This window comes from Pseudoliparis swirei, chromosome 10 (genome assembly GCF_029220125.1).
Source record: "Pseudoliparis swirei isolate HS2019 ecotype Mariana Trench chromosome 10, NWPU_hadal_v1, whole genome shotgun sequence".
Classification (NCBI taxonomy): Eukaryota; Metazoa; Chordata; class Actinopteri; order Perciformes; family Liparidae; genus Pseudoliparis; species Pseudoliparis swirei.
The window spans coordinates 13473909-13491750 of NC_079397.1; the positions used below are offsets into that span (position 1 = coordinate 13473909).

Here is a 17842-nt window from a genome sequence, read left to right on the forward strand (position 1 = left end):
CCTTCCTCCTGAAGTCCACCACCATCTCTCTGGTCTTGGCCACGTTCAGCCGCAGGTGGTTCTCATCGCCCACTTTACAAAGTCGCTCACCACTGCCTGTACTCCTCCTCCGTCCATCCCTAATACACCGACCACTGCAGAATCATCAGAGTACTTCTGCAGATGGCATGACTCCGTGTTGTACTGGAAGTCACTGGTGTACAGGGTGAAGAGGAAGGGAGACAGAACAGTTCCCTGTGGGGCTCCAACATCACTGACCACCGTTCCAGACAGCACACGGCCCATTCTGACAAACTGTGGTCTGCCTGTGAGGTAGTCAGTGATCCAGGAGATGGTGGACGCGTCCACACTGCCACCGCAGCTTCTCACTCAGCAGCAGTGGCTGGATGGTGTTAAATGCACTGGAGAAGTCAAAGAAAGTGACTCTCACAGAGACACCGGTTCCATCCAGGTGCGACTGAGCTCGTTGCAGCAGGTAGATGATGGCGTCGTCCACTCCCACAAGGCTCTGAGCTGAATATGGCTTATCTAAATGTACATGCAGAGATATAGCCATACGGCTAAACACAGGCAACAATGCCTAACAATCACGACTGTAAACTATGTGAGACATGTTAGAGATGTGAGGAGCTGTGCTCTCCATGTTTCACTCTGATACAATAACTCATGTAGTCAGCTCCTCAAAACATGTTCACACACAACACAGAGCTCCATCCTTCTGGAGACCAGAGGACTACATGATGATGATGTGATGTAGTCAGAGGGCTAAGACTGCAGAGTAACAACAGAACAGGTTACATGTTGATGATGATGTGATGTAGTCAGAGGAGTAAGACAGCAGAGTCACAACAGAACAGGTTACATGTTGATGATGATTTAGTTTATTTCAATCAGCAAAATATACAACACTCATAATTCAACAAAAGAAGAAAGTGGCTGACCGAAAGGGTCGAGGATGAAGCTAACGAGCTTATAAGTGCCCTAACCTATGATTTCTCGAAAAAACTTATTTCAAAGAATCATATATATATACATATATATATATATATATACACACATACATACGTATACATATACATACATATACACACACACACACATATATACATATAAACACACACACTATACATACACACACATGCATATAAACATAAAACGAAAAACAAAACAAAAAACGTGTCCCCATTAACCGTTGATGTAATGATGATGTAGTAATGAAGGTTACAGGTGAAGCACAGGTGGTGCTGTGACTGGGTGCTAACTGAACGCTGCTTAATAAGAAAAACTCAACTGTCTCTTTATTTTTCAATTGTCAATATGTATTGCCTCGTGGTCATCATATCCTCACTCTTCCATGTGGGAATGTTTAGTTCCAAAATGACCCAAATAAAACAAGTAAATACATGATGTATACAACTATGCTGGAAATTAACCATGAACATAAATATCAGAGGAAATAAACGGCATTAAATACATATGTATCAATAACAGGTATACTGCCATCTAGCGGTATAAAGGTGAACCGTTTACTCTGCGGTGGAAATATAGTCTCTGCACAGAAACATTACTTTGATTAATCTACATTAGGAACTGTGTTGCATCAAACAATGCAACGATTAAGTGAGAAGGTGATTCTTGCTGTGTAGGCTACATGAATATTAAACTTCCCGTTGTCACCACTGTCGCTAACATATCCAGGTTTAATTCTTTATTCTTTATATTGACTAATTAATATTCTTCTAACGTTACCCTGCTATGTGTTTGCATCGTTAAAATATCCCCGTTTAATTATTTATTCTTTATATTGATTAATTAATATTCTTCTAAGGTTAATACGAATATGTATCACTGGCTTTTATTTTGACTTCATTTTAAGCACTTCCGTTCTGTCGTTTTTGGTTTCAGACGGCAGAAACGAAATACGGAGGTGGTATTCCGTTTTTCCGTTTTTGGTTTTCAAACGGAAAACGAAAAAACCACGTGATTTCCGTATTCCGTATTTGGAATGAAACGAAAAAACGAAATAACATTACGTACACGGACCCTTGCCGTGATCTGGACTGAGGCGGATGAGACCAGAAACCTTTGTTCTGGATTTTCTCCTGAGGCGAAATTTGAAAACAAGAGCCTCTCAATGCTTCCTGCAAAAAATTGCGCTCGCGTTTTTGTGGGTCGGCGATCGCTCATGGATGTTTTATCAACCAGACATTAGCTGAAGTCATTTATTAGGCGTTGTGATATTTTTTTCCTGACCGCTACAACCCGGAGGAGGGGGGGGGGGGGACATCTGCTCGGTTTTGTGTGTGTGTGTCTGTTATCTACTAAATGGAAATAAAACGGGGAACTGAAAGTGGAGCCAGTCGAGGTGCGTGTAAACACATTGTTTTTGCGATCACGTTTTCATGTTGATCTCTGATCTCTGAGTTTACAGCGATCTGAAACTACCTGCTAATGTTCGCGCAACATATTCCTGCAGCGTTTCTCTCTCAGGACCGACCTGAACCACAATGAGCTTCTTACGGTAGCATCTCAAGTGCTGGTGTATCACTCCGCCAGGGGCTCGTTGATCTACTGGCACAGTTTGCTTTTCAACCCTGATCAGCTTTTCATTTAACTTATTATTTCAGGAAATCCAATCGGTGCTAGTTACGACATTCAACAAGATGTTAGTTTGTTGTGAGTTTGATGGCTGCCGAGAGCAGCGCTGTCACGTCATGACTCCATCCTATTGACAAATACAGCAACTCTGCATATGCATCGTGTGCTCTTGGCAAGCATGTAATGTCCCGTTGTTGACACAGATTGCTTGTTATTGTTGGTGACTTATATGCACGAAAATGTGTGGAAGTAAACAACCACTGATGTTTTGATATTTCTAAAGTGGGCTTTGAATCACATGTCCTTGTTTAACGAAGGAAAACACACAGCAGTGTGTCTCTTACAGACTGGTCCAGCAGGTCAGTGGTTGAACAGTTACTGGATGTAAACTACTGCAAGTTATATTAGCCTTCACATTTTATAAGTGGGGCCTTGAAATACATATTTAGTTTTCGGATGTTTCATATATTCCTTTCACGAGTCGGAGTGGGCGATCGAGATCAAATCCTCTCTTACAGTACATGACATTTCTTTTGGTGATATTTTCATTACATTTGGTCACGTCTGTTTTTTTGCTCGTGCCTGATAAAAGCACTTTGTCACACTAATGCTATAAAGTTATATTTAATACCAATACTGATCATTTTCTAATGAAAATAAGCTATACATGTTGTGGCTAAGTCATATTGTCATCATAATTCTTCCTCAGCTGATTAAGAAAATACCTTTTGATAAGGAATATAAATCATAAAACAAACGCAGTCAATAGAGACGTGTGCGAGTGTTTCATGTTACCTGGTTATTGGGTTACCTGGATTGGGGTTGTTTACTCCTGCTCTTGTTTTCTATCAGGTTGTGGCTCATTTGAAACACTCACTGTTGCTTGTGAATGCACATTAATCCTCTTTAATCACAGGCTGTATCAAAATAACTGTCGGTTTTCAATTGTTCTCCTCTTCCTCCACCTCAGGTAATGATCTTCCAGTCCACTATCTACGCCTCCTGGCCCCGCCCTTGCAGCTGTTATCAGCCGCAGTGTGGCAAGTAGTGCAGCAGGGACTTGTGGACCACTACGGGATGCTGGAGGAGTTTGTTACCATGGTGACGGAACTGGTCCCAGAGCTGATGAGCTACAGTCAGAGGGCTCAGCTCATCCTGGGACTCAGGGCCAGGGTCAGTCATATAATCCCGGTTTAATCGTACTGAGGTGACGCTTGTACTTATTTTAGATATTTGTCAAAAGTTGAAGCTAGGTTTAAGAGGCACATAGATGAGTGACGTGAGTATAGGATCTCACTTCTGTCTGTATTTATGTCATATAGTCCCCTATAAATCCGAGTAGCAACAGGTCAAACACTGTAGAAATACAGAAAATAGTAGTTGTAGTCCAGTGTTACACCAAGAGGTTTCTAAACCTGGACCATTGTTTGTGTGTGTGTGTGTGTGTGTGTGTGTGCACATCCAGCTGGTTCTGGAGATGTGTCGCGGTGAGCATCCAGTGGACATGCAGACCATTCAGCCACATCTAGACAGGATTAAAGCTCCTGCCAGCACTGCCAATGATCACCATGTAAGTAAACTGGCCGACACACACAGCTGTTTTCTTTCTGCTGCTGAAGGTTACTGGGTCACTGCTGACTGACTGAGTCTCTGTTGGGAACCGTTGTTTTCTTGCATTGAGTTATAGAAGTCGGCTGAAATGGCATTGTTTGTCATTCGTAGCCTTGATTTGAGCGCATGTGTGTGTGTGTGTGTGTGTGTAACAGATTACCATAAACCAGGTGGAGGAATCGGAGGTGAACTTTGTGGAGTTGGTTCATTCACTACTGCAGGATCCCTCGGAAAGGAAATATTTTTTCCAAGTGAGACAACAGTCACTTCTTATTTTGTTGTTTTCCTTCAATTGTTCCACATTTGCCTGATTCTATTTCCAATTGTTCCTCTTCATAATACACTAACCAAATCTCTCTCTCTGTCTCGGTCTGTTTCTCTGTCTCTGTCTGTTTCTCTTTCTCATCTGCAGGAAATATTCCCTGTGTATTTTGGGCCGAAGTATGACGCTGCACTTGAGATGCTGGTGTGGGAGTTCATATCGAGACTGGAGGAGCTGCTGCCAGTTCCAGACTTAACGCAGGTACCAGGTTTCTCCTGAACTCGAGCTTGTCACGCACTATCAGTAGATTACATCATAAAAGTCTGCCTTGATCGCTGACACTTGTCTTAAACCAGTCTTGTCTTGGTTGATCTTAAGATCCCATGAGACGAACATTACCTGAGGGCCTCTATGAATTTGTAATACTTCTCTGTGATCTTAATCGTGTGTGAATCTGCCATGACCGTGATTTGTCAAGTAGAAACGCTTCTGCAAATGACCATTAAATGAAATAGACCGTCTACATTTAGACCCAAAAGCTCAAACCTGACATTACTCTATTGCTTCTTGTAAGGCCATTTTTTTCAGCTGACATTGACCCTTATGTATCGGTTCATGTTGTGGCTCCGGTTAAAGCCCTTATTGTGTTACCTGCCCTCTGGAGTGTGGGGAGCTTGCCAGGCCCTGTGGGAGGTCTGCACTAGTTTGTTGATTTACTCTCTGCTTTTTATTCCTCCACCACAAAACACCAAATGCAACGCAGAGAAGTGTATCGACGGGAAATGAAGCACACATAGGGGCTCATCTGCCTGCACCACTGACCCAGAGACGGATAGAGAGGAGGGTTAACAGGATACAGGTGCGCAGTGTCCCAGTCGACTGCTTTCTTTTCCACTGTTCTGCACCAAGCAGTGGCAGAGCAGCCAGGAATAGTAGCCGTTCCATAATATAAAATAAGAAAATCACGCTAATTATTTCTAGTTTGGGTCAGCGAGGCTCAAATGTGACACTGCTCGCGTTCCTGGCGGTAACTCGAGCTCAGAGGAACACAACATGATGAATGTCAAGAAAAAATACACAACTTCTGGTAATACTGATTTATTGTTCCTTTTATCTCACTGTGGGTCATTTGGCAGTCCAACAAAATAACGAGTGCAGGATTACGAAAGCTAGCAACTTGATCTCTCTTCTCAGTTGGCAGCTTTGCTCGGAGACGCTCCGTCATTCCTCGACGAATGTCTACAATCCTTTTTCCCGCCAGAGGACATGAAGGGTGTACTCGAGCATCACAGAAACCTCGGCCATTTTGAAGAGAAAGGTACTGTCGGCCCCCGGTTGTGTTCTGGAGATGTCGAGTCGACGCGGAAACTGAACCCAGTCCTCATTGTACAAATGCTCAGGACATTTTTGTATTGTTTTTATATATTGTAGAGTTGTTTTTTATTTATTACCCAGGGGTCATACGGTCATGGAAAACCTGGAAAAGTCATGGAATTTTAAAATGGTCACTTCCAGGCCTGGAAAAGTCATGGAAAAAACTTAAATCACAAAAGTTTTGGAAAAGTCATGGAAATTTGTTATATTTACATGTTCATTTACGTCGAGTTTAAAATAATTCATATGTTTTTGAAAGGAAGACTCAAATTATAAGCTGGCATAGGCCAAGTCCAAACAGATTTGCACATAAAGGATAAGAGTTTGATTAAAAGAATAAACATTCCTATAAGTGTTTCTAAGAATAAAAATGTATAGTAATGTTTATTCTTTTAATCAAACTATTGTCTCTCATTCATTTGTTTCATTTAAGGTATATTGTGTGCTTTGTAATTGTCATTGTTAGAATACTACATTTTCAAAAAGTTTTCATGTACACACCGATATTTCAGTTTGGTCATGGAAATTTGGTTTAAAGTCCTGGAATTCCATTGTTCAACATGTGTACGAACCCTGATTACCACACAGCAGTGAAAAACTAATGACGCATTCATTATAAAAGGTTGGAAGAAGATGCACTTTGAACAACCAGTATTTCTTCTCTTTGTATTTTGATTGAATTTAATGTTTTTCTTGATTGAACGGTTGAATTAACCTTCTTTTTTCCTGATTGCAGAAGCTAGATTTTTACCAATGGATGACTGCATCCTTTCCTCCCTGTCTCTACCTCCCGTGGCCAAAACTGTCACAAACGCCACCTCGTGCTCACCGACTTTCAAAGATTCGAACCCCCTGGAGCACAAAAGACACCTCGACGCTCTCTTCAACACGAGCAGCCTGGAGAGGGCGATCCGGAGGAGCTCCGAGACCGTGAGACAAGGCCTGGAGGAGACGAGAGACTTGGGCGGCTGGCAGCTGGACATCGGAGGCGGGGACCTTTCTCAGGAGAGGAAAGTGCACGACTCCATTGGCGCACAGCCGTGCGACCCAGCCGTAGAGCCCGCCGCGCCCAACGTGACTGCGGACGAGGATTCAGTCGTCAACGGAAGCTTGATAGGGACGCGGATTCTCAGGAAGAGGAAGCTGAGCGGAGGCGTGGACATTCCCAAAAAAAAAAAACCTGCGGAGGCGAAAGCTGTCTTGTAAGATTACCAGAGACGTTCTGTTCTTTCGCTCAACACCGAGATGCGACTGAGGGGTTTCTCATTGGCTCAGTGGGCAGTAATCCCTTCTCTTTTATTTCCTTCACTTGCGGTTCCATTCCCTTTCCATCCATATGAGCGACACGGCTCTAAGGATGGCAACGTCGGTCTGTTGGTCCACCACCTTTTGATCGAGAACGGAAAAACGAGGACAGAAAAGATATCTCTACCAAGTTTCATGGCAATCCATCAAATGGTTGATGAGATATCTTTGCCGTCCACGTTTTGACGGTCTTTTAAATGCATCAACATCCTCTTGATGGATTGGCATTGTTTCTTTTTGCACATATTCATTGTAGCCAGATAATGACGTCTGATGGCTCTCGGGAGCCCCCGACACCTCATGGTGAGGGAGAAATGTGTCAAACACTTCTGTTCATGATGTACCTGCAACACTAATGACATTCCCAACAGCTAATCGGCGAATGTTAGCATTTCAACATGAGCTAAGATGGTGAACAACGTAAACATGATACCTACTAAACATCAGCACGTCAACATGCCGTCGACTCTTATGTCTTGTTGAATGTTTGTTGTGGTTCATGTGCGTTTCTTAATTTCAACCTTCTGAAAATACTTGATGTGGAACTGTAGCTTTAAATCTGTTTCATGCTCGCAGAAAAAAAACCTCTGAATCACCAAGTTAGAGAAATAACTTTCAACTTGATCCTTTTGTGTTTTTCCACCGTTGCAGGGATTCGCCGGTGGATGATGAGAATTCAGGTGAATCTCCGCTAATCTCAATATGGGGAGAATATACAGGTTTGTGCACCTTTTCGATGGATCGGTGAACGCTATCAGATCAATCTAAACTCCGGCCTTTGACTAACTGCTGGTTTTATTTTAGACTCTCAGGAAGGTTCTCTCCCAGCTGTGGCGGACACAAAAGTTCCCTGGTCGGACGAGGAGACGCTCAATCTGCTGGACATCTGGGGGAAGGACTCGATGCAGCGGGCTTTAAAGGGCTGCTTGAAAAACCGTCACATATTTACACAGATCGCTCAGAAGATGTCAGAGAGAGGCTACATCAGAACTGTGGGGCAGTGCCAGACCAGAGTCAAACGAGTGAAGAAATGCTTCCGCATGAGCAACAGGTAGGTGTTACGGGAGCTGTCCTCCTTCCTCTCCGCTTATGTCAAATCTAGATAGATAGATATATACTTTATTAATCCCCATGGGGAAATTTGTCATCACAGTAGCAGCACTAATAAACTAAACACACAAGAATAAAAAATAAAATATAAAAAAACAGGGATGAAATATATATGAGTATACAAAGTAAAATATAAAATATATATGTATATATATATATATATAACATATATGCATACACAATACACAATACTAATGACAAATTAAATTAAATATAAAAATATTAAATATAGACTGTATATAAATCTGTCATTTGTAAAAACAAAAGAGAAATAAAAGCATAATGCCCCATTGCCTTTTCCCCTTTTCTCACCGCAGAAGGAACTCCAAACTGAAGTATAAGTTTTACGAGCAGATGAAGCGGATACTCGGCTCCTCGGGTCCCTCGGCTGTTCCCTCGGTCACCTTCGATGTCGAAGATGTCATCGATGAAGATGAGTCACCAGACATCAATGAAGACTTGCCGGCCCTCGGACACACGACCCGTCTGGAAAGCGGTACAATTACATTTGTATCTGTTCAGTTTTTGGCCTCGGTAGAAAATTGTGAAACGTTCCCATAGCATGTAATCAGGATGAATTGTTTTGTTCAGCAAACATTGAATATATATATATATATCACTTTACTATCATATATATACAAATTATAAAATTGCTTGGGGAAATTACTAATGATGATTTACCCATTAATTAATTAGTCATCCACTTGTTCCAGCTCCAGTTTATTTAATTTTATTAAACATTTCAAGTCAAAGCAGGCATTATGTAAATTGTCTTTAGTTTTTCCTAAAAATCCATATATATATAACGCCCTATTACGGTAATTGTTGGTAAAACAAAATGAATAATAATACAATGCAAAGATAGAAGGCAAATATAAAAAAACTTGGATATTCAGTCATTAAAGTAAAAAACATTTTTTGGGAGAGAATTTGCCCCCTCATCCAGCTCCCAAAATGTTGTATGTATTTAATTATGATCCTCATTGTTCTAATGCGACAAAAAGCTTCCCAAAGCGCACAAAAAATATACGTAATATCGGGTTGTACTAAAATGACGTTATAGTAAAATGACCGTTTCACAGATTATTATTGAACATATTATTTTTTCAGGAACTAGAAGTGCTCCGTGGTCAGACTTTGAGTCGTTGTCGCTCATCACCACGTGGGGGGAAGACAAGATGCAACGGGAGCTGAGAGGAATACACAGGAACGGACACATCTTCACCATCATATCCAACAACATGGCCGCCCAGGGCTTCTCCCGGACGCCGGAGCAGTGCCAAACGAGGCTGAAAAGGCTGAAATCCAATTTCAGGCAATGCTACCAAAACAAGTATGTATACTTACAGCAAAAAAAATTGAGAATTGTTTGTGATATTTGTTGATTGACATTATTTATCTGCTCTCTTCTTATCTCTCGATGCAGCATGAAGGGACAGGAGCAAGTTGAGTGCAAGTTTTACCACGAACTGGGAAGTCTTCTCGTGAAGGACTTCCCTCCAGTGCCGAAGCTGGAGGAAATACCAGAAGAGCCGGAAGACAACGACTCTCTGTTTTTCTCCAGTCAGGATCTCGGTAAACTCTGATGTTCTCTACTAACGCAGAAATATGTGAAAATATATTATTAGATTCTATTTTCTTCACCTAAATTAGACATTTTAAGTGAATACAAAGCACACGTTTGTTTATTATTATCCAAGTTGTTCCTGTCAAATGCAGTTAGAATATTGAATGCTTAGTCTCCCTAAGCCTCCTTTACTTACTTATCACATTTTACACCCGACTGCTCCGTATTTATACATTTTTGTAACCGCATCTGTATCTTTTCAAAACAATTACATTTTAAAATTCACTTATTGTTTTGTTAATTTATTTTTAAACACAAAATGAAAACATCAGACTTCAACAAGTAAAGTTCTGTCAAACTTCTCAGAAAGAATGTTTAATTAAGTTTAGTCAAAGACTCCAACATGATAACACCAAATGAATTGTCAATATTAAGATCACTTTTAATATTTCAGTGGAACTTTAAAGGCATTTACAATATACTTAAATCCATCTTTATCGTCCAAAGCTTTGTCAAACAGCATAAAAAAATACCCCTATGCAGCAGTTTGGCTAATACAAAACAAAATGGTCATATGAAATATCAACAGTAGGAAGGAAGTGATGACAGATGAAGGGAGAATTGACTCAATGAAGTTATTCCATAAAGTGTTTCATCTTCTCTTTGCGTCTCATCAGAGTCGGCTGTGGGCGTCCAGGAGGACAGGAAGAAGGTCCCCTGGTCGGACAAAGAGACCATCATCCTTCTAGAGATCTGGGGAGACTCACAGGTAGAGGTCTAGCTAGAATACAAGAATGAATGATGCTGTTAGCTATCCTGATCATCAGGCTGAAGTGCCATCTCACTTCATCAATTCCTTCATGATTTGAAGTCATAAAAAACAAATGATATTGGCAGCAATTCAGAGGTCTGACCTTAACCGTAAGCTGTGATCGTGTCGGACGCTCGAGTCTCTCTAGCAACAGAAAGAGCTGCATAGCTTCCTAGTCTGAGGCCCCAAAGGAAATGACACATTTTTGCAAAATGAGAGCGATAAACATATCAAGTCCTTAAACAGAGCCTCTATGTGCATGCTTTCCTCCTCAGTCTGAATGGTAAAGGTATTTTTACCTTCGCATTGAAAATGCGGAAGGTTATGTTTTGATTGCCGTGTATTTATTTATTTGTATGCGTGTTACTCGCATAACTCAAAAAGTATTAAACCGAATCGCATGAAATTTGGTGGGATGATTGGTTATTATCCGGGGACCATTTGATTAGATTTTGGGATCGATCGGGTCAAAGGTCAAGGTCATGAAAAAGGTCAAAATCCTCTTGAATCGCATGGAATTTGGTGGGATGATTGGTTATTATCCGGGGACCATTTGATTAGATTTTGGGATCGATCGAGTCAAAGGTCAAGGTCATGGATAGGTCAAAATCTTCTTTTTACCATAGCGCGGTCAATTGTTATCCAATTGGCATGCAACTAATGCCAACATGTTCATAATTCAATGCCCAATCTTGTGATATGCGAAGGTATGCGCTCTACCGAGTGCCCATTCTAGTTTACGTATATATTTCTTGTATATTCCCACCATTTTGCTAAAAAATTTCCCCCACATTTAGGTCCAGCAGAGCATGAGACGCAACCCACACAACGGTCACATTTTCACCGAAGTATCGGAGAAGCTGGCCGCCGACGGCTACACCCGCAGTGCAGGGCAGTGCCACACCCGGATCAAACGCCTGAAAGCCACCTACCGGCATTGTCAGGATAACCTGAAGTAAATGCCGCACCTGAACACTCGCGTCGTGCCCCGTGCTGTGGGCAGTGTGTTAATGCAGCTGTCTGTACTGTCCGTAGCTCATCGGGGACGGACAGAGTGGACTTTAAGTTCTATGATCTGCTGGAGCAAATCCTGGACAAGCAGCCGTCGACGTCCTCCACCGCGGCGAACGACTCCATCGAAATATCAGAAGACTCCAACAGTGAATCGCTGACTGAAACGGGTAAAAAAATAAAATAATAATCCCTTCATCAATTCCATGCAGTGATTAGTAGGGCCCCATTACACACTCTTTCTCACACACCGTTTGACACCAGAGTTATGGACATATGTAGTGTTGAAATGTTGTGCAAGTACAAAAGAAGTACTAAAAACTAGTAAAGCGTTTCCTGAAGAAAATGTGTGAGCTGGACCCGAGCATGCTGACTCGCTTGAATTTAGGGTTGTGTTGAGGTTGAAGTGGAAGAGTCAAACGGCACAATCTCTCAAACTGTACTGGTCCACTTGATGGTTCACACATTTGTAAATATATTTTAAAAAAGAAACATGTAATGATATCTGCGAAACGCGCGTCTCAGCTGAAACGGCTCCAGAAACCTGCGAAGTCGTGCGTTCGTCCCTAAAATCAATGCGGAGAGTGACCGGTGCTGTGTTTCCGCCGCTAGATGGAGAAAACGCCACGTCGACGGAGAGCCCGGCGACCGGCTCGTGGTCTGACGAGGAGACGCTGGCGCTCATCGAGATCTGGGGCGAGGAAGACGTTCAGAGCGCGCTGAGGGGCTTCTACCACAACGGAGACATTTACGCCGATATTTCGCAGAGGCTGTGCGAACTGGGCTTCCCGAAGACCTCGGAGCAGTGCAGCTGGAAAGTCAAGTCGCTGAGGAACATCTTTCAACAGTCCTACGAGAGGAAGAAGTGAGATCTGTCTTTCAGTATCTGGTTGCATGTCTAATCCAGTCTGGCTGGAGTGGTTCATATTTACTCCTTCTGGTGCCGTCTAGATGCGGGAGAAGAGTCGATTACAGATTCTACCACCCGCTGGAAGAAATACTCGGTCAGGAGGCTGTTTCCATTGATGAGTATGATGAAAAAGACCAGGATCAGGACCAGGATCAGGACCAGGACCAGGAACAAGCAGACCAGGATCCAGGTACAGTGGTCTTCATTCATCCTCTCACACAGCAGTTCTGTCCAATCCAAATCGGTCCTGCTAACGGCTGCCCTCCGCCTGAACCAGGCACAGATGTGAACACGCCGTGGACGGAGGAGGAGACGGTGGCGCTCGTCGAGGTGTGGGCGGCGGACGACGTGCAGCACAGCCTGAACACCTGCATCCGCAACGGCCACATCTTTCACGACATATCGGAGAAAATGGTCGCCGCGGGATACCCGAGGTCCACGGAGCAGTGCCACTCGCGGATCAAGCGGTTGAAGAAGAGTTACCGGCGTTACTGCAACAGCTGGAGGTAAATACAACGGGTCGGTTGAAATGAAGAGCACTGCCCCCCCCCACACACACACAAGCAGACGGATTCACAGTGCGCTCGTGATTTCACGTTTTCCAGAAGCGGAGGACGGCCCGCCGTGTTTCGATACTTCCACCTCCTGGCGCCGGTGCTCGGTGACGACTCGATACTGTCCACTCCGGAAGTGGACAGCGCTGCTTCTGACGCCAGCTTGCAAGCCCTCATGGACAACGATCCAGACACATGTAGGTCCAACTATAATCAATCGATATATATACAGGACTGTCTCAGAAAATTAGAATATTGTGATGAAGTTCTTTATTTTCTGTAATGCAATTAAAAAAACAAAAATGTCATGCATTCTGGATTCATTACAAATCAACTGAAATATTGCAAGCCTTTTATTCTTTTAATATTGCTGATTATGGCTTACAGCTTAAGAAAACTCAAATATCCTATCTCTAAATATTAGAATATCATGAAAAAGTATACTAGTAGGGTATTAAACAAATCACTTGAATTGTCTAATTAACTCGAAACACCTGCAAGGGTTTCCTGAGCCTTGACAAACACTCAGCTGTTATAAATCTTTTTTTTTACTTGGTCTGAGGAAATATTAAAATTTTATGAGATAGGATTTTAGAGTTTTCTTAAGCTGTAAGCCATAATCAGCAATATTAAAAGAATAAAAGGCTTGCAATATTTCAGTTGATTTGTAATGAATCCAGAATGCATGACATTTTTGTTTTTTTAATTGCATTACAGAAAATAAAGAACTTTATCACAATATTCTAATTTTCTGAGACAGTCCTGTATATATATATAGACCTTTCAACGATTAAAGCCCGATTCTAAATGTGTGGTTCCTCCTCTTAGACGAGCAGCCCTCATCCAGCCACCTCCTGGCTGACCAGAGCAGGAAGATGCCGTGGTCCGACCGGGAGACACGCATCCTGCTGGAGATCTGGGGCGAAGACACGGTCCAGCTCACCCTGAAGGGCAGCCTGAAGAACCGCCACGTGTTTGAGTACATCTCTGACAAGATGAGCGACCGGGGCTTCATCAGGACCTCGGAGCAGTGCTACACACGCATCAAGCGCCTTAAACATGGCTTCCTCCATGAAAAGTCAGTGATGAATCATTTTCTTTCTGTTAGTGGTTTTGTTGTTAATAGCCAGCAGCGGGAGGCAGTTTGATTGGTGAAATGTTAAACTCCAGACAATAGTCTATAAACAAGGTCTGCTCTTTATCGGGCAATATTCATAAAGTTCACCTTTTATGACAATAGATACAATTCTTTATTGTCCCTTTCAAGGTAAATGTGTTGCCATATTCTGTACCCATGCATACATACATACATACATGCATACTGTATATATATATATGTGTGTGTGTGTATATATATATATATATGTGTGTGTGTGTATATATATATTTATATGTGTGTGTGTGTATATATGTATATATTTATTAGGGCTGTGAAACGATTAACATTTTTAATCGGGTTAATCACAGGTTTTTGTGGATTAATCATGATTAATCACATATTACCGATATTCTCGGTATATTTTGTGAGAACATAGAGATTTATGACAAAAGACGGATATATAAATTTATACATTCTTCTATACAATGGTGCTGCAACTCAGCAGTTATTTAGCAGTTTTCTTCCATATGGAACATTAATACATCTTCATCCTAAACAGAATGTTTAACCCTCCTGTTACCTTTCGGGTCAATTTGACCCCATTCAATGTTTAATGTCGGTGTTCTTTGGGGTCAATTTGTTAAACCTGAAATTGAATTAACTGAGTTAACGCGTTATTTTTCACAGCACTAATATTTATATGTGTGTATATATATATATATATATGTGTGTGTGTATATATATATATATATGTGTGTGTATATATATGTGTATATATGTATATATTTATATGTGTGTGTGTATATATATATTACATGTATATGCACACACAAAACTACATATATACACACATGTACATACATATATACACACATACATATATATATATATTCAGGGGTGCACAAATATGCAGGTACGCCCCCCCCCCCCCCCCCCCCCGGTCAACAACTCTTCTCGGCTCGATGCCGGTGCAGATGAGCACACTAGCATGACCAGATAATCACAACCTAATTATTTTTGTACTTTACATTCAGGGAGGAATATAAATTCTTCAACGAGATGAATGCAATCTTTGGGCGGGAGCTGAGACTGGACGACTCGGTCACAGACCCGACAGTCACAGATGAGCCAGACGACTGCCCCCAAAACACAGGTGACCCTATAAGAACACGCGTACGACGGTCGCCGTGGCAGCCTGCTTCTCATGTCAGTGGCATCGCAGCAGAGGAGGCAGGCAATGGGTTCTTTGTTTTCTGTATTTTTTGTAAAATTCTGAGACATCCACTCTGTCGGTAACCTCAGGAACCCAGTGGGTGCCGGAGAGTTCGAAGCTGACCTGGAGCGACGGGGAGACCGAGGTCCTCCTGGACATATGGGGGAGCGAGGACATCCAGCAGACCTTGAAAGGCTGCACGAAGAACAAACACATCTTCGTCCAGATCTCCGAGGTCATGGCGAGGCAGGGCTACCTGCGCACGCCTGAACAGTGTCAAACCAGAATAAAGAGGCTGAGGGCCAATTTCCGACACTTCCTCGAAGGCAGAAAGTAAGCACCGTGTTTTATTGCTGGGGGGTGGGGGGGGGGGGTGAGATCGGGCTGCAGGTCTAAACCTCTCCCTTCTTAATGCGGTGTTACACTCTCAGCCTATTTCGAACCTCATAACATTTGATCCTCTGCACTTATGTTTCCAGAGGAGAGAAGCAGGAATGCAAGTTCTTTGACCGGTTGGTGCGGATATTTGGAAACAAGTATGCGGCGAACTCTGACCCCCTGGCCGACGATGCAGCCGACGGCGGAGGTAAGAAGCCACGTTGCCTCGCTGTTGTCCAGCTTGTGTTGTGCAAGGGCTTTGTCAACTGGATAATGCATCCGGTCACAAAAAGGAAGCTCGTCAATTAGCTCTGGTCTATTTCCTGTTTTGGAAGTCATGTCACGGCCACTTTGAGGAGGGTTTATTTTGTTCCATTCCATTCCATTTTCCATAGCGCTTATCCCAGCTGTCATTGGGCGAAGGCGGGGTTCACCCTGGACAAGTCGCCAGTCCATCTCAGGGCACACATAGAGACGGACAACCAGTCACACTCACATTCACACCTATGGGCAATTCAGAGATCGATGAACCTGACTGCATGTCTTTGGACTGTGGGAGGAAGCCGGAGAACCCAGAGGGAACCCACGCTGCCACGGGGAGAACATGCAAACTCTAACGTTTATTTTGTTTTATTTTTACAGTGTCTTGTAAACGTTTCACACATGTCGCTTCCGTTCTCATTTTTGATTGATAAACTTTCACCAACACGTTTTAGGTTGTTTGTGTTGTTTTTATATCAGTGCAAATCATTTGACAATGTGACACTGGGGTGTTCCAGAGAGTTTGTTGTTTTTATATATAAATCAAATGAGCCATAACATGTCAATTAGTGAGCTCCAGACGGGCGGAGAGGAGGGCTTTGCATTGAATAGACCGCGTGGCCTACCGTGTGAAACCGTAACTCTCTACATAGCCAACATAAACACCTGAGGGATTGATCTTCTCATCTAATTCTCAACAGGAAAACAAAAGACTGTATTTCTCTAAATTTCATTGCTGCCAAGTCATAATCAAAATGTGTACGTCTAATATGTACTTCTAGATCTGGAGACCTGAAACTGTCCGTCATCGTGGAGTCAAACCGCAAGAACACAGCCGCCCCGAAATGAGCGAGGAACAGAAAGAAGGGAGGGGAAAAACCAGGACACTCGAGCAGAAACTGTTCCATGAAAAGCTGCGTGGTGAGCAGCTGTTTACAGATGATGGCATTTGCCTCTGTACGTACTTCTAATACTTTTACATTCTTCATACACACAGGATGTGTGTGTGTGTGTGTGTGTGTGTCATCCCTCCTCCAGAGTGTCTTTGTATTATTTACAATAGAGCCATGAAACTAAAACCAGGAAGCTCAGGGCTCGAGGGACAAAAAAATAGTGAGTGAATAAAAGCACACGCACAAAGAAAGAAATATCCGCAACGCCTCTTTTACTGTTTTGCTTTGTTTTGCTTTTTGGTCTTAATTTAGGTTTCACTTGTTAAATCTTCTGTCTGCACTTGTTTACAACGTTTTAATGGGTGAGTGGTGACAGATCATATCATGAAGCTTAATTCTTCTTCTTTCTTTTTTTACACAGTATGAGTTGATCTTGTCCATAATTGTATTTATTTTTAAATTATTGTTTCTGCCTTTTATTCCAAAGTTTTTACAATTTACTTCAAATATGTTATACTTCAAATGTTATTGAAGGACATTTTTTCCACAAACGTGTCAATGTTTTGTCACACCCAATAAAAGAAACTTGAAATGTTTGATTGACGATTCTTTTCCATGTCTTGTTGTGTGTTGTTTTTCTTTGCCTGCCAAGTAAAGAGTGTTACAATAAACAAAGAAAGTAAATCATAACACACCATACAGTTAACGTCAAATTACAGAACATTCTTATCTAAAAGTATATCATCTGCAACGGGACAAGAGTTTGATATCGTACGTTTTTTCTGAAAGCCGCTGCGACTTGTTTTTACATCGTCATGTTTCATTGAATCTAATCAAATTCATCAAATTAAATGTAACTAATGTGTAGAAATGAACAGAAAATGT

General features: G+C 42.2%; 1 protein-coding gene across 3 annotated transcripts; it reads left to right on the top strand.

Annotated features, from left to right (window-relative positions):
• Nucleotides 1-2077: 2077 nt before the first annotated feature.
• On the top strand, nucleotides 2078-17553 carry zgc:113263 (uncharacterized protein LOC503753 homolog). 3 transcript variants are annotated; one of them, XM_056425033.1, is made up of 25 exons: nucleotides 2078-2365; nucleotides 3569-3771; nucleotides 4064-4168; nucleotides 4365-4460; nucleotides 4622-4732; nucleotides 5235-5330; nucleotides 5666-5789; nucleotides 6582-7047; nucleotides 7802-7869; nucleotides 7955-8201; nucleotides 8578-8756; nucleotides 9371-9593; nucleotides 9687-9835; nucleotides 10505-10596; nucleotides 11436-11593; nucleotides 11674-11819; nucleotides 12262-12514; nucleotides 12601-12749; nucleotides 12837-13065; nucleotides 13165-13310; nucleotides 13942-14191; nucleotides 15247-15365; nucleotides 15515-15758; nucleotides 15905-16011; nucleotides 16199-17553. In XM_056425033.1, the coding sequence occupies exons 1-25, from the start codon at nucleotides 2326-2328 to the stop codon at nucleotides 16273-16275; spliced, it is 4077 nt and encodes a 1358-aa protein (XP_056281008.1). In that variant the 5' UTR covers nucleotides 2078-2325; the 3' UTR covers nucleotides 16276-17553. The 3 variants fall into 3 exon arrangements, with proteins under 3 accessions (XP_056281008.1, XP_056281009.1, XP_056281010.1); XM_056425034.1 differs by having other exon boundaries at nucleotides 2079-2365; nucleotides 16847-17553; XM_056425035.1 differs by lacking the exon at nucleotides 5235-5330 and having other exon boundaries at nucleotides 2079-2365.
• The last annotated feature ends 289 nt before the right edge of the window (nucleotides 17554-17842 follow it).